We start from the raw sequence: 17,747 nt of genomic DNA, 5'->3' as shown, positions 1-17,747 counted from the left end.
CCAGGTTAGCAGTTCAAAAGCACTAGCTACTGTCTCCTCCAGGAAAGAGTTACAGCCTCTGAAACCCACAGGGCCAGTTTTACTCTGTCTTATAGGGTCGCTATGAGTCAGAATCAACATCATGACAATGACTCTGAGGTTTTTAAATTAAAAAAATAGAATCCATGTCCATTAAGCCAATTATAACCCACAGTAAACCTCAGAGGACGCGATAGGACTCTCCTTAGGGGTTGCAAGGCTGAATGTATCTGCGAGCAGACAGACTGGGCTTTCTGCCATGGATAGAAAGGAAACATTTACATCTTCAAAGCTCGATCTTGTGCTGAAGGACACAAAGTAGCCCCCTACTCTTGAAGTAGATCCAGTAATATAGTTCCTAAATCTCAGTTCAATAAACAAAAGTCAAAGCATGTCTTCAACCTGAGATGGGGTCATCATGCATAACCTGACCCATTCACAGACCTACCTTTTTAAAAAAAACACACAAAAAAACCACCATTTTATTGGGGGCTCGTACAACACTTATCACAGCTCATATACCCATCCATTGTGCGTCAAATACATGTGTTGCCCTCATCACTTTGAAAACATTTGCTTTCTACTTGAGCACCTTTTTAAGAGGTGCTGGTGGCAGAGGGACCCTGCCTTCCGTACCTCATCCGAGAAGTCGGGATTCTGGGAATGGTGCAGCACTGCTGTGTAGGCTGCCGAGGTGAAGAGGGGTCCTCCGGGTTTTCCATAAATGCACTATTTTAAAAAGTGACAAGGTGAACCATTAGGAGCAAGTTTAACTAAAGACACACACACACAACCTCCCACTCCAACACGCCCAAACTCACCAACCCTCAGTTCCCACCACAGAGCAAAGGAGTATTGTGTGATAATTTGCCAGATTCCCCTTGAGCTTCAATCCCCTTGGCCAACTACCCCACACTTGAGGGAACTCTGGGAGCACACTGGTTAAGTACTTGGCTGGTAACGGAAAAATGGGCAGTGTGAACCCACCAGGCAAGAGCCCGATGCGGCAGTCAGCCTCTGTGACAACTGACACACGTGGAAGGCCTGTGGGAGAGTTCATTTCTCCCTGTAGGGTCACTGGGAGTCAGACATGACTCAAAGGCAATGTCTTTTTAAAAAAACTTGCTACTGTTTTCGTCCTCTAGCTACTGCACAATGACTGAAGACCATTTGAAAGAATTAACTCATCAGTTAGATATTATATCAATGCCTTATACCTGCATGGACTCATTGTTGGGGCGTTCAGGGCTGTTGTGGTTGGTTGTTGGGGACTCTGCCCCCATTTATGGTGATGTCATGTCCAGTGGAATGAAATGCTGCCCAATCTTGTGTCATCCATAGAGTGGATGATGGATCACATAAAGTTGCCACTGCCTGGTTTGGAACCCTACACCAAGTCTGGCTTAGTACGGAAGGTCTCCCGAGTCCTGTTCAGCAGTAGCGCACCCTCCGCTCCCCACCCTGCTCCACCGCCTTCACCAACAGGGGTGGTAGAAGGCGCATTGGCCAGGACTTGAACACAGGTCTTGCACAAGGGGAGGTTGCTGCCAGGCCAACTATTTGCTTTAACCTTTCGCTGTAGGTGAGGCGAATGGTGTTGCAGAAGGACCCCTTTGTGCTGTGCCTGCTACTGACCCTGAGCAGCCGCTGTGAGGGAGAGATGGGGAAGACTGCCCTCTTAACATCAATTTCAGACACCCGGTGCTGCAGGGCCACGCTGTGTCTAAATCGGCTGAACGTCCAAGGGTGTAGGTTTCAGTGTTTCTGTAGAACTTGACACCTGCGGCTGTCCAAGGAGCTCAAGACAACTTAAACTAGCTTTTGGTCCTCTGCAGGATATATATGATCATTCTTAAATTGGTTACCGTTCTACGGAATAGTCCAACTAACATCTCGGCCATAAAACCAGAATAATTGGGACACAAGGGAGCGCTTTAAGGAATTAACTCAGAGACTATTGGCAGCTAGTCAGAAACTGTTCTTGTGCTTTATTATCTGGTTCCTTGGCTTGAGCCAAATGGAGAAGCGCAAGCCAGTGGCCCAATAACAGCAATCTCTCCCTCCTGTGTTTTTTAGTTAAAATGTTGACGTCATTGTTGCTGCTCAGTGCCACGCAGTCAGCTGACCACAGCGCCCCTCTGGAAACAGTACGGAAACAGTCCCGTCTTGTGCCATCCTCACACTGTTCCTGTGCTTGCAGCCACGGGGACAATCCATCTCCCCGAGGGCCTTCCTCTTTTCCGCTGTCCCTGTCCACGTTACCAAGCACGATGCTCTTCTCTGTCAGTCTGTCACGCTGCGGTGGCTTGTGTGCTACTGTGATTCCAGAAGCTGTGTCATTGGGATTTCACATGCCAGCAGGGTCGCCCAGCGGGAACAGGTTTCCACAGAGCTTCCACACGAAGAGCAGACTACGAAGAAGCAATGGGCTCCCCACTTCCAAAGACATGGCCCCCGGGAAACCGGGTGCATTTGGAGAAGGGGAAAGGCCAGGAGCCGACGGGAAAAGAAAGTGGCCTAGAAACAGACTGATAAGCAAGGGAGTGCCAAAGTGTCACACAACTCATGACAAACACTGGATTCACTCCAGGAGAACGTGGATGTCTTCAGAGCATATATGTGAAAATACATTTGATATTCTTCTTTCAACTTTGGTGTTGGTGAAGAATACCGAACGCACCATGGACTGCCAAAGGAACAAACAGATTTGTCCCGGCAGAAGTCCAGTCAGAGTGGTCCTTAAAGCCACAGACAGTGAGACTCATATATACTTTAGACATGCTGTCAGGAGAGACCGCTCCTTAGAGTAGGACATCACGCGTGGTAAAGTTGTGGGGCAGCAAAACAGAGGCAGGCTCTCAGGGAGACAGCACGGCACAGTGGCTGGCAACAAAGGGCTCAAAAAATCTCGAGGCTAGCACAGGATGGGAGGTGTCTTGTTCTGTTCCACCTGGGTCGCCATTAGTTGGAACTGACTCGCCGGCTTGTCACAACAACCAATGAAACCAAACCAACTGCCATCAACTTGATGCTGAATCAGATAGCCCCTTTTGAGGACAGGGTTGAGTCCCTAGTGTCAGAGACTCTAACTCTTTACAGGAGAAAGTTCCTCTTTCTCCCTCGGGAGGGCTGGGAGTTTCGAGCTGCTGACCTGGCAGTGGTTGGCCCAACGTGTGACTTCTATGTTACTAGGAAAAGGATATCTTGCTTGGAACAGCTGAAGGGCAATGGAAAGCGGAAGACCCTGGATGATAAGAGTGACAAGGTGGCTGCAACAATGGACTCAAACATCAGGATGACGAGGGAGCCATTACACTCTTTGGAACATAGGACAGCTTTGAGTCAACATCCACTTGAAGGCAGCTACCAACAATACCATCAGCCATGAACGCCACAAAGCGGATCCATTTGCAGGGTTATAGGCTACAGGCCAGAGTGCAAGCAAACCTGATGTATGGACTCAGGTGGTCAGCAGCACACTGGTTTTCCTGTGCCTCCAGCAGCGGACACCAACACCCTCCCCTAATGCCGTTGTCCTTCAAGTCCACTGCATTGCGCCTGGGGCCAGGGCAGCCCTGTGCATGGCACACAGGAGAGTCAGCTAGGAAGGTGGCCTGAGACATCAGCTCTGCCACATGAAGGTGCGCTAGTCTAGGACAAGGGCAAGGTCTTCCAGAGCTAGATCTCTCTATTCATTCACTCCGGCATTCCATTTTTCTACCCCATAATGAGATATGAAGCAGAACTGTGGGACAGACATTTCTAATCGAGCTAGGTAAGGATGCCTATTAAATCAGGTATCCTCCAAAATATCTCAAACACATGTGTGCCATATCATGTCAATCACAGTGACATGAAATGAACCCCCCCCCCCGCCCCATGGTGGAACTTCTTCCCACTCTCCTGCTGCGTCCCGAAGCGGACTTGGCTCACCTTCACCGGAGGGGCACCATCCTCATCGGAGTTTTTAAATTCAACGCACACTGTGATATTCCGTGCCTGCCATTGCAGTGGGGGAAATGGGAATTATAATGGTCAATTAGATGACAGTAGGAAAAACATCCTCCCCCCAAAACCTTAGAGTCTACAATAAGTAGTTAGTATCTCATTAAATCAGAAAGCGGGGGGGAAGGGAGAATATCCCCATCTCGCACAACATTATCTACAGTTGTTTGAAGCAGCAGAAAGACCCGAGATGAATATTTGTCTCAAAGGCAGAAAAAGTGCATTTTGTGATGGAACAAGTCTGCCATTTGCAGGGCCTATTCAGGGCCTTTTGAAACAACAAGACTGAGGGCAGAATTGAGAAAGGATTTCTAACAGGCTCCAGACCCGGTGTCCTCTCACATGTCTACAGCGAAGCTCATCCCCGCCCCTCGACAGTGTTGCTTGTTCGTATTCCCCAAAGGTTTCTGTTCTACAGCGGTAGCTCAGCAGTTTCCATTTCCACTTTTACGAAGCCATCTCATGCGATTCAGTTGTGGCACAGGGAGACGGGGATCCCCTACCTTGTTGAAGCATCTCTGGCTATCGTACTTGAGGTGCCTGGGGTAAATGTAGATCTGGTTTTTGTAGACTCTGTAAGGACGGCAGCACTTGGTTGTGTCGTAAACAAATTCCTCCACCTCCACTGTGGGTTCGGGCTGAGCCGTCACATCGAAAGGTTTGACAGGGATGAAGGATGATGTCACACAGTCTTAACAAAATCAGGAAATAAAAGTTTGTCATCCAAGAGTGTTCCATTTGTCGCGACCAACACTTAGTCTATTTTCATATTAACCCAATCAAAATAAAACTATTTTATATCAACTCACGCTAAGCTGGGCTTAACCCAAAGTCATCCCAACTCACGCTAAGCTGGGCTTAACCCAAAGTCATCCCAGGAAACCTCAAAACTATGGTAGCATGCACCATTCATAAGATTGTGGATCTGGAAGGTAATTAAGTATTGTATTGAAAATCAAAGCTGATATCCCAAGAAAGGATACATCTTAAAGATGATTTTTAGAACTATCTTACCTTTCCCAGAAAATATAATTTCAGGTAATCATCCCCCAAACATACTAACCAGATACTATACAATATGGATTAACCTATTGGCACTTGCAATATAATGCAGATATAAACAAGTCTATAGTGAGACAAAACTTTGGCCAAAAGGTCTGTCATTGATAAGTGCAAAAGGGCTTCATAGTAAATTTCCTAGGAAATAATTCTACAGCATAGGATTGAAGCACGTGTGGTACTGAATATAAAGTATTTTGCCTTTGTCTTTTACAAACTGTTAAAATTGATCAATATCGAAACAGGATAAGAAAAAAAGGAAGAAAATAATAATAATAAACTTTTTAATTCAAGCTCTCATCACAGAAATTTGGAGACTGAAATAAAATGGTGGCGCTGAAAGATAGCAAGTATGCTTTCTTTCACCCCGTTTGGAATCTTCTGGCCTTCAGAAAAGCAAAAGGGAATCGTTATGATTACTGGGGACTCCAATGACAGCTTTCTCCTTCAAAATCATTACAACAGCCTTTACTGTCGGCCCCAGCTGGTCTATTATTCTCTCCAAGAGAAAGTGTCAGCGAGCTGCTTGGTTACCCTTTTCTTTGCAGCGGTCATAAAAAAATCACCTTCTTCTTCATTAGCCAGGAGCGATGGCTTGGCCTACCTTCTACCTTTCCATGCCGATCAATACAAAAGTGATTTGGAGACCTGGCTCACAGTAGAACACTTATTGTATTTCATATAAAAATGATTCATGGAAAACTGGCAGGAATCGAAAACCGAAGAGTCCTGCTTGTCATGCCAATACCCGGCACTGCTAATCTCCTCCCTACTGGCTGTTCTTTACCGGATGCCTCTGCTTGTTAGGCCCTTGCGTAGGAAGTCGGTGGGAGTCTAATCGGATGCAGCAAAGCAAAACAAGACAAACTAGAAGCCATCGATCTCACTCTTTGCAAAAATCTAAAATGGCAGGGTTTGTACAGAGTCCACTTATCGCTATCACATGGCCACATGGGGGGCTAAGCGTTGTACAGAGTAACCCTGTACTATCAGCACAGTGCATTGTGCGTCAGAGAAACTGGATAGGATTTAAGTTCTGCCAGAAAGGTCACTGGTTCCTTAAACCACTGGAACCTGATTTTACTCCTTTGCAAACCTCGGGGGCTTTGAGGATTAACTGATTTGACTTAACACCTGGTTGGAACATGGTGCAAAGCAGATCAAGGGTATGTTACCTGGACATAGTTCTTGTCTCACTCAGAGCCTCCCTTAATGGAGAAATATGGAGACTTGCATTTGTAGAAGATAATGAATTCTTATCTATTTGGAAAAAATATTTCTGTAACCAACCAAAGGAGGGCCCAGTGGCACTAGGGTTATGCCCTGGGCTGCTAGCCCCAAGATCAATAGGTCAAAACCACCAGTTGATTCTTGGGACAAAGATGAGGCTTTTAAGTCCCATAAAGACTTGCAGTCTCAGAAAGTCACATGGGCAGTTCTACCCTGTCCTATTGGGTTCTATGAGTCAGAATTGACTTTGGAGTAGGGAGTGTGGTTTAGGGGTGCTTAGCCAACCCCAAAGTACCCATTATATTCTCAGAACTGTACAACCAAACCAGGACAGCGTTTCATCATACTTGGATACTCCAAAGGGACGCTGTCAATAGCAATATCCAGGCTTCCTGGGATGGTCAGCGTCTTGCTTATTCTGTCAGCCCTGTGAAAATATGCCAACATAGACACACACACACTCTGAATTATCCAAATTCTCAAGAAAGAAAGCATCAATTATTAAACTGGGAAGTGTTTCATTCTGTGCCCAAGGTCACTATGGGTCCAAACCAACTAGGTGACACCTGCTAACAATAACATTAATCCTGAGCTTACTGCAAGCATATGGTAGACCATGACTGATCTCATGACTGATCTCTTTTAGTTTAATTTTGAAAATCAGTTTAATAAGCAAAGGGGAGTTTCTCCAAGTAATTAGTGGGCTGTAACTTTCCAAAGAAGTCAGACTGGCTCAGGGTCTCCCTAAGGTTTCTATCCTCCCCTTTCCTTCATTTTCTAAGGTTTATAAATTTTACAGAATAAAAAAATGAACAAGAGAAAACTTCATATCTAGTTAAACCTTCCCTCTACTGATGCTGCTGACAATATTAGCCAGGCTTGTTGCATGATAATTATAATTTTTGCTTGGGATAAACAAGATCCATTGATAGAAAATTGCTTATTCCTGGATATTAACATTTAAAATGTGGCAAAGGGCACAGGACACTGGGTCCATTAGGGGAGCAGTAGTTTAAAATGTGTAGCTTCTCATAAAAGATGACATCATCAACCAATGCAGGATGTGTAGATTCTTTTTTTTAAATGTACAACTTTTAAATACTTCTTCTCTTACCAAGGATTTCCTTTATTTTGTTTCCCCCCAAATCATCCAGATGATAGAAACAAGAATCATTATATTCACAGCAATATAATTTTTTGTGGGGCTTTAAATATGACCCTTCTTTACCCTCTTCATATTAAGAGTGGTCAGGTTTCTTTCTCTTAATCTATCTTCTGTGATAACTTGACCATGAAAGATGGCGATAGTTTCAGGGGCTGAGCTTAAGAAAGTGGCAGTCGGAATGTTAGGAAAATTTCTCAATATTATACAAGCTATACATATAAAACAACAGCCAATGTGGTGATCAATGCAGAAAAGACAAAAACAATTCCACTGAAAAAGGGGACCAGACAAGGATGTCCCTTGTTCCCACGCCTATTTAACATTGTATTGGAGGTCGTAGCTAACAACATTAGGCAAAGAAAAGACATCAAAGGTATTTGACTGGGGAAGGAAGAGGTGAAAGTATCGTTATTAGCAGTTGATAAGATTTTATATATTGAAAATCCTCAAGCTCCCCAAGTGGAGTGTTGGAAGTGATAGAGGAATATGGCAGAGTGGCAGGATACAAGATCAATAAATAGAAGTCTATCAGATGGCTATACACATCAGATAAGATCACAGATAAGATCACAGAAGAGGCACTTAAAAAGGCGGTACCCTTTAAAATAGGCAAGCAGAAACTGAAATTTACCTGACTAAAAGAACAAAATATTAGTATGAGGAAAACAACAAAACACTATTACAAAAAACCAACAGTGACCTCAACAAATGGAAGAATATCCCATTCTCGTGGATTGGAAGACTTAATATAGTAAAGATGTCAGTTCTTCCCAAAACACTATATAAGTTTAATGCTATCCCAATACGAATACCATCATCCTTCTTCAAAGAATTGGAAAAACTAATTACCAACTTCATATGGAGAGGGAAGAAGCCTAGAGTTAGTAGAGAACTCCTCAAGAAGAAGGACAAAGTGGGAGGGCTTGCTCTACTTGAGTTTTGCACATACTATGCGGCAACAGTGGTCAAAATAGTGTGGTACTGGTATAACGACAGATACTCAGACCAACAGAAGAGAGCTGAAAACCCAGAAATAAAAACATCAGCATACAGACAACTGATTTTTGATAAGGGCCCAAAATATATCAAATGGGAAGCAGTTGTAAAGGTCAACAAACCAAGCTTGAACGTTTTATAGGCTTTTTCATTTTTGTCATTGGCTTTCTTTTTGTTGTTATTGTTTTGGTTTTGACTTCCTTTGTTGTTTTGTTTGGCTTTGCGTGGGTTTTGTGCTTATTAATGTCTCTGCATGTCTGTATAGATAAGAGAGGTGTGATAAACAATTTAGAGATGAAAACAACAGGACTCATGGTTCCAGGGCAGGGGAGGGGAGATACTGGAGAAGGGGAGGTGCGAGAAAGGAAGGGTGGGGGGAGGGATTCAACCCACGGACAAGGGAACAAGTGAACTAACATCAGTGGAGAGAAGGGCGTAAGATGCCCAGTGGGGCTTAATGAAGGGCAATGTAGCAGCGAGGAATTACTAAACCCAAATAAAGGCCGAACATGATGGTGGGAGAAGAGGAAAGTAAAAGGAAATAGAGGAAAGAACTAGGAGGCAAAGGACGTTTATAGAGGTCTAAATACAGGCATGTACATATGTAAATATATTTATTTATAATGAGAGGGGAATTGATCTATGCACTTATATCTATATGTTAAGAATTAAGGACCAGATGGACATTGGGCCTCGACTCAAGTACTCCCTCAACACAAAAACACTTTGTTCTAATAATCAGGCATTCTGTGATGGCTCACCTTCCCGACACGATCGCTGAAGACAAGATAGGTGCATAAGCAAATGTGGCAAAGAAAGCTGATGGTGCCCAGCTATCAAAAGATATAGTGTCTGGGGTCTTAAAGGCTTGAAGATAAACAAGCAACCATCTAGCTGAGAAGCAACAAAGCCCACAAGGAAGAAGCACACCAGCCTGTGTGATCATGAGGTGTTGATGGGATCAGGTATCAGCTATCTAAGTCCCAGAACAAAAACATACCCAGTGTGAATGGGGGCAGGGAGTGTGGAGTGGAGACCCATAGCCCATCTGCAGCCACCTTGAAAGGAGATCCCTGGTCCCCTAATTGAGCCAATACCAGGTACAGGACAGCCCACTTTCTTCCCATCACCCTGCTCAGAGTGTAGATTCATGAGTAGATGCTACTGGAAGGCATCATGTTTGGGTTAGCCTTTTAGGCAGCAACAGATAGCTGACAGAGTTGGATGGTTTGCGCTTCCCCCCACAATCCTGGCAAATTTACAGTGGGGCACTGTTTGGGCATGTATGAAGCCATCTGAAAAGAATCTCTGTGCTGGGGTGAAGGAGATGGACATTTGAAAATCAACTGTTTATGCAGAGGTAGCAAATCAACTAGAGCTGTGTAGCTGATTTATTTCAGTGTCAAGAATATCCAGATAGGTAAATCTATAGGCAGTAAGTAGATTAATGATTCCTTGAGGGTATGACAGGGGAATTTTGAGGATCTAATAACATCGAAGGCAAGAATGAAGAAAAAATGCTATGGAACTGATTGTGGTGATGATTGTGTAACTCTTCTAGATGTGATTGGACCCTTGCACTGTATGATATGTGGATTATAAGCCCATGAGAGTGTTGAAGAGAAATATCCAAAACAACCATACCTTCTGTAATCAGTCACTGATTTAAGTAGATCCTCAGTTGATATCTTGCTACTTTCTTGTCTGTATAATGGTGAAAATCTTGAGTCTCTGTCCACATTTCCCTGATTATCTTTAAATACTGATCTGAAAGAATATCAGTCACATTTATTCATGTTGGTATGGAAACATGGTTTGCAGACAGTGTGCTGAAGGAGATTAAGTTTATTTACTGCCCCATTTGAAATGGGAGAAAATCCAGGAAGTTATAAAAAGCAAAGCTCTTCAAACCAAAGTTTTATTTGCACAGTATATGATGTATCTTCAAAAAGTTCATTGAAAAGTTGAATTAAAAGGCAATGAGATTTCCCCCCAAATATTTTGAAGTTCCTTCATACTTGTACCTTTTGCATGTTCAACTCTGTATCTAAAGTGACATAAGCTCACACTACTTTTTTGTTTTGTTTTTTAAAAGATGCCTCACATATAGTAACATCTAAAATTTTTGGAGCATTGCTGGAAGGAGCAAGAATAGGGACAATGACTGTTCTTTTTTACATTATTTAAACCTAAACCTGTACAAGGTATGGTCACTTCCTGCTTGATGCACACATTAGGATTCAGTGAAACAGGGATGTGATCGTCTATGTGTTTAATCTTGAAAAATTTTCATGGAAATAGACATGCCCATATTCTTTAAGTGCAGAACCAAAGACAAAATGGAGAAGGAAAATTAGTCAGGTATTTACTAGGAATTAAGAGAACAAAATGGATCTAGATACTTTAGTTATTGCATGACTCATTTCCTTGAAATTATATAAAAAGAAAATCGAATAAATATATCTCCAAATAATACATAGTTAAATCAAATAATATTTGCTTTGTGCCTAGAAAATTCAAGAAAAATTAGATGCCATACATAGTTATTCTGGGTGTGATATTAGGAAAATGTGAATTTTTACGTCTGTCAGCTTAAAGGCCATAACTAGGAGACTGCTACTCGTTAAATTAACCACAGGTTGACACATAGACTGACATGGCCAGTGAAGTGGACATTGGATCACAGGGTCCCAAAGCACCCAAAGCGTGTGGGCCACCAATTCATTTAAAAAATCTTTTCAGACTCCTTATACCTAAAAATCTTAATTTTGTTATGCTAAGTAGTGAGGGAGAGAACAGGTTGTTTATCAAATAACACTGAGGAAAGAGAGGGATCATATATATCTTAGCTGAAGGAGCTTCAAAAAGTTTGTGGGAAAATTCTACTATATTTTCCTGCCATTTTCCCATGGCCATTTGAAGCCCACACATACATTTTAGTCCACAGGGCTTTTACTTGAATGAATAAAATGTCGGATCCATACAGATTGTTTTCTAACATGAAAGGATTTCTAAATTGAATTGGCTCCCTTAAAATCAACTGCCTTCTCTAAAAGGACAGATTGAAGAATTCAAATTTTAGTTTGGTTCTGATAAACTTTAAAGACCACTCAGTGTTGACCACTCATCCATTTAAAGCAGTGGTTCTCACCCTTCCTAACGCCATGGCCCTTTCACACAGTTCCTCATGTTGTGGTGACCCCAACCATAACATTATTTTCGTTGCTACTTCATCACTGTTATTTTGCTACTGTTATGAATCATAATATAACTATCTGATATGCAGGTTGGATTCTCGTTACAAATTGAACATAATTAAAGCATCATAGAGATCAACCACAAAACAATATATAATTATATATTGTGAAATATTTATTTCTAATCACAAATAAGTGAAACTTTGTCTTGAAGCATGGTGTAGCACAGGTAAATAGTCTTCACACCAGGTACTTGTATGTGGGCTATCTGCGTGGGGGTGGACCCACCTGGAGACGGATAGAGGAGCAGGTCTCAGTTCCTAAGGCCATCAGAAATATGTTTTCTGATGGTCTTAGGCGACCCTATGAAAGGGTAGTTGTACCCCCAAAGGGGTGGCAACCCACAGGTTGAGACCGCTGTTTTAGAGTATTCTCAGACCTATTTTACAAAACAAACCGCCATGGGGAAAACAACCACAAAAACAAAACTGGCTGGAACAGTAGCCACAGAATGAGCACAGGGTCAGTAAAGACTGACATGTGCTAGGTGGCAAGTTTAACAGGAAGCCATGAGCCACAACAAACCTTCCTATGACTTTATCTGCATGTCTTTGAAGCAGCATTCACACTGTGCAGGAGAAATGAAACTATTCTTAGGTTGAATCTTCTAAGATCTGGGATAAGGTAAACCAAATGGTGCACTATGACATCTTTGGAACTATGATCCTGGAAATGTTTATGCAAATGTACATCATAGGTTCATCCATATAAATTGGTGGTGTATACTGTTCCCCAGCCTACAACCAAATCACTAATGAGCTATCCATGCAGCAGATAATTGTGACATTGTTGGTTTTCCTGTTGTCAAAATAATTACTTCAATCATCAGTGCAATTGCCTCTTTGCAAATCCTTATCTGCTTTTGGTTAACATATTTCTTTAGACAAATTCAAAGAAATTTGCCTCATAAGAACTCAGGTTATATCAATAATGGGAAATCATTTTACTTCCTTTTCCCACATTATTTTTCACTACCTGTGATAGGTAAGCTTATGGTGTCAACCAAGCCAATAGGAACACGAAGGATTAATCAGGTCACAGTGTGATCAGAGGGCAAAGAGATAAATGGCTAGGCAAACCCTGCCCCTCTGTCTCTTGCTTTTTGGTGATAGGACCAGCGTGTAGCTGCTTTAGCTAGTTTTCTTCCTCAGTTTGTGAGCTGCCCTACCTCTGGGACAGCCAACCCATGGATCGTGTCACTAGAGCTTGAGGTTCCTTCAAGACCTGCCATGCTGCTGGTGTGTACATTGCTTGAGCTTGAGGCTGTCAGACCCTGCCTTGTACTGCTTGAGTTCCATATCTGATCCAGGCCTGCTTCACTAAACTCCTGAGTGGTGACTTGCCCTGCTGTTTGCTGTCTGTGGCCAGGCTGCATGCATTGCCCAAGGGAAGACTCAGCTGTCTGCTACCTTGACCTTAGACCCAGCGACCCTCATGAGCTGAAGGACTTCCAGTATATTAACTGTTCTATGGAAGTGAATTGAACTGAACCCTCTGTACTGCTGTGTAGACTAATTAGCGGTTATATTCCTTCGTGCTGTGCATATCTATCCATATAGATATAAAATCATGAGTCCTAGTTTTATTTCTCCAGAGAGCTCTGTCTAACACATTGCCCTTGAGTTACCAGAAAAGGGTATTGATGAGGTGAAGATGAAGTTTCTGGGAAGCTCAAAGTGGTCATGATGATAACCATACTAGCATTATTCGAGCCACGAGTGCATTAAATATGATGGATACACGGATGCTCAAAATGAAACCTTGCCATGATGCCTACATCCAAGGAGATGGGGGAAAAAGTGAATTAGAATATTATGGAATTTTCCGTGAACTTGTTGAAGTCCCCTCATACGGATTCTATCAGATTCAGGGCCAAAAGTCCAACCCCACCTACCTCACGGCCCAAGCGAATGGCATGCGGTACTTCCCCAACTTGCTGCAGAACTGCCTGTTGGATTTTAGGAGCTTTTGCGCGTACTAAGAGGAGAGCAAATGAAAACATCATCAGCACGTCGCTTTACAAACTGCACTTGTAAAATAACGTAGAGCAGCTTCTAAAAGATTTTGTGGAGATCTAGTCCACCAATAATTGACTATTTACCACATGTTGATACCAGACAGCAAGACTAGGTCTCGAAAGTGTTGCCCCGATCTGGAAGGAAGAGGATGCAGTACCTTGTTGGAGTCTGGATTCTTGATGTACGGCTCAGCACCACTTGCAATGTTTCCCATGAGGACTTTTTCAATCTTGGCCACCAAAACAACTTCGGCGTGTGGGTTGCTTATGGAAAAGATAGCCTAGGAGCAATGAAAGGGGCCGTCAGCATCCGAGCGCCCACGTTGACAGTATCCATAAACCCCCTGCTTTTTAGAAAAGACAGCTGTAAGAGGATGCTTCTTTGGAAAGCGTCCATCGTATGAGATTTCTGGGGAAGAAGAATTTAATGGATATTTCTCATCCTATGACAAAACCAAAGTGTAACCTGCTTTGGGAATTTGAGCCATTCTTCTGGAAACCCCTTGACGCAGGGCTCTTCTGATTGTCTCGGAGTAGCGGTGTCAATGTTGCCATTTTCCAAAGCCATGGACGCCCCTGAGATCATCTGCCGGACAGCAGTGTGGTTTAGATCCATGTGGAAATCGGCGGAAATCTTCCGGTTGTCTCTGAGGTCATAAAGTGCCACACTCACAAAAAAAGGTTCAATCTGCAGGGAAAAAGGAAAGACGTAGTGCCTTCTGGTCAATGTACAGGTTCTGTGTAAGCACAGAGTTGAAGAGTTTTCTAAACCACACTTTGTGAAATACTTCACCAATCCATTCCCATTTTAGCTTTCTACAGGAGCTTGATAATATAAGATAACATCACATCATATCACAACATAACATAACAGTAATATCCAAAATGTATATCACATTCAAGATGCACTTGACAGTCTCTTTAGGCGGTAACACACTGCTGTTACCGATTGCTGTTGGATCCACCCCAACTCAGGCGACCCCAGAGCAACCCTGCCCTGTCCTAGGTCATCATCCTGTGGCCTCTGGGCACTTTAAGAGCTTTCCAATTAGGGGCTCATCTTCCAGAACCACATTAAACCATGTTTTCCTATGGTCCCCTGGGTTTCTGCTGTCTGATTTTTGGAAATAGCTTGTCAGTGTTTTTCTCCATCTTGGCCTGGAAGCTCTGGTGAATCCCATCAACAATGGGTGACTGCTGGTGTTTGAAATACCGTTGGCACAGCTTCCAGTATCATAGCAACAAGTACGCCAACACAAACATAAATTCCGACAGGGGGTGCACAGAGGCTTTCCTGGGGTAGCCCGGTCTGCATTTAGATTGGTGAGTTTTGAGCCCAGTCCTGGGAATTAAACTGAAGACATAGGTTGAGCTGAAGAGTGAGCACGTGATGGCCTTTTTAACATGTGGGGTCTTGTTCAGGCTTGAGACAAAGCGAAGGGATAGGAGGCAGAATGCAATCCTGGGAATTAATAAAATGCAAGGGCCAGAGAAAGGGTAGCTCTGACGGGAAACAGTTTTGTGGATCTCAGATTTTTGGAATAAGTTCTGAGTTTGAAAGTCATATTTTATGCTAGAAAATGAACTTGAAAATTTGCTGTCAGGCAATTCTTTCTTTGTTAGGAGAACATTCTTTCACTGAGTCTTTGTAGAAGCTCATTCATTACATGCAGCAACCTGAGAAAGATCTCATTTAAAATCAAGCTTACCGAATTAAAAAAATGAGTTTAAATAGTTATATTAATAAAAACCAATGTTGAATAAAGACACATCGATTTTGAAAGATCCATTAAGTAAAAATAAACTTATTAAGGGGTGCCGTTTTGTTGGTTCATTTTTTAATGTTTAGAAGCAATATAAAGTCTCACTGGTGGTGCGGCAGGGAAGTGCTCAGCATCTAGCCAAGTGGTTGAGAGTCAAATCTATCAGCTGCGTCAGGGGAGAAAGATGTGTCAAGACTGCTTCCATCAAGGTTATAGCCTTGGGAACCCTTTAGAACAGTTCTACTTTGTCCTCTAGGCTCATCATGAGTCAAACTTAATTCCACAGAACTAAGCTCCCAGCCCTGGTGGTCCAGGGAGTCAGCTCCCAGTGGCTAACCTAAAGGCCTGCCCCCTACTGTGGGAAAGAAAGATGGGGCAGTCAGCTGCGCTGCAGATCACAGCTTTAGAAACCCCATGGGCCAGGTCTGCTCTGTCCTCTAGGGTAGCTATGAGTCAGAATCAACTTGACGACAACAGAATAAGCAAAATCTACTCTAAAGTAAATTAAGTGCAACACAGATGCACAAATGACATCAAATCCACTTCATCCGGTAATGGATATGAAAGTGCAGTTGAAAGTGGCCTCATGAATCGGGACATGTCCTCTTGCCAGGAGAGATGATCCAAATACATTTAGCTTCTAAATATAGTTTAGCACAAAGAAAGCAAATCACTGGGAAGGAGTCATATGTTCCTGGCAAGGAAGTGAAAAGCCCAATACTCTTTTAGTTTCAACTTCTCAACTGGATTTTTAAATTACACTTAAGGATTTGCAGGGTAAAAATAAAAAGCATTTATTCCTACATAATGAGCTAAGTGGTACTATGCCTGGGATTAAGTTTTCTTAATATGACCAAATTGATTCAGAAACGGTGAAGCCTGGATTTTTCTGTAAGCCTGCATGAAGCTCCATCCTGATGGCTGCTTCGAGCATCCTTCACTTCGTGAATATTGCTCTTCCTGCTGTCAGCAAGACCCTCTGAGAGACCGCATCCGCTGGACTGCTCTCTGGCTTCATGCTCCTATGCTTGTAAGCACCATTCAACCCACTGGACTCTTTCTCTACATCTTCATGATGCCCAGGCCTCTGTACACCTGACAGTGGTCATTCCTCTTTAGTATTCTTGATGTTTCCCTCACTCCATCCTTCAGAAGCCCTGGGGGTGTAGTGGACTATCAGTTGGGCTGCTAACTTCAAGGTCAGCAGTTTAAAACTACCAGCCACTCCATGGGCGAAAGATACGGCCTTTGCTCCTAAAAAATGTATAGCCTTGGAGACCCACAAGAGCTTTTCTACTCTGAGCTACAGGATGGCTACAAGTTGGAATTTACTCGATGGCAATGAGGGAGATTCATCCTTTCAGTGTTTGGCTCTTTTTATGTAATGGTGATACCAAGAGGATACTCTCCATGTCCCTCATGGGACTATTGTTGGTAGTGCCACCAAGTCAGTGCTGACCCATAGCTACCCTATGCACAACATAGGTGTGTTAGTCCAGGGAGACTAGAGAAACAAATTCATAGACACTCACGTGGGTGTAAGAAAGACCTTTATATACAAGAGCAATTGAATATTGAGAAAACATCCCAGACGAGTCCAGATCAAGTCCCTAAGTCAGATATTGGCCCATATGTCTGATACCAGTCTATAAATTCCTTTTCAGACTCACGCAACACATGCAATGATTCCTAATGCAGGAAGATCAGTGCGTAAAGTCTTGCGGATCCAGTGGCAGTGGAAGTATCTCAGTGCTGGCAGAGGTCTTTACGTGGCTCCTCCAGCTCAGGGCATTAGCATAGCTCCATGTGTCTTGTCTCCCAGGGAGTAAGCATGTATCTCTCCTCCAGCAAGCTATTTATCTCCTTAGTGCCGCCAAATAAGAGCATCAAGCTTCGACCTGATTGACAGGCTAGACTCCACCCTTTCACTCGTAAATCTCAAACTGACAACAGATTACGTAACAACACAATGGGAAACAATACCCTGCCTTGTACCATCCTCACAATTGGACCGTGCTGTTACAGCCACTGTGTGAAACCATCTCTTTCAACGTCATCCCCTTCTTCACTGGCCCTCCACCTTACCAAGCATGACGTCCTTCTTCAGGGACTGCCCTCTCGTGACAACATGGCCAAGGAATATCAGATGAAGTCTTGCCACCCTTGCCTCCAGGGAGCACTCTGGTCTTACTCCTTCCAACCCAGATGTGTCCGTCATTTGAGCATCCATGGCACTT

The 17,747-nt window shown here is 43.2% G+C and overlaps 1 protein-coding gene across 1 annotated transcript in view; it reads right to left on the bottom strand.

Annotated features, from left to right (window-relative positions):
- Nucleotides 1-17,747, bottom strand: part of DOCK10 (dedicator of cytokinesis 10) — a 161,789-nt gene that overhangs the window by 64,061 nt on the left and 79,981 nt on the right. Inside the window, exons 12-19 of the mRNA XM_075529295.1 lie at nt 14,214-14,435; nt 13,906-14,028; nt 13,625-13,707; nt 10,118-10,240; nt 6,660-6,739; nt 4,527-4,714; nt 3,952-4,017; nt 655-747 (exon numbers count right to left, since the gene is read on the bottom strand). Coding sequence (XP_075385410.1) covers nt 655-747; nt 3,952-4,017; nt 4,527-4,714; nt 6,660-6,739; nt 10,118-10,240; nt 13,625-13,707; nt 13,906-14,028; nt 14,214-14,435 — 978 coding nt within the window. The remainder of the gene's footprint in view (nt 1-654; nt 748-3,951; nt 4,018-4,526; nt 4,715-6,659; nt 6,740-10,117; nt 10,241-13,624; nt 13,708-13,905; nt 14,029-14,213; nt 14,436-17,747) is intronic.

The sequence above is a fragment of the Tenrec ecaudatus genome, chromosome 13, assembly GCF_050624435.1.
Source record: "Tenrec ecaudatus isolate mTenEca1 chromosome 13, mTenEca1.hap1, whole genome shotgun sequence".
In the NCBI taxonomy this organism is placed as follows: Eukaryota; Metazoa; Chordata; class Mammalia; order Afrosoricida; family Tenrecidae; genus Tenrec; species Tenrec ecaudatus.
The sequence above is the reverse complement of the archived record's forward strand: the minus strand, read 5'-3'. Positions and strand labels throughout refer to the sequence as shown.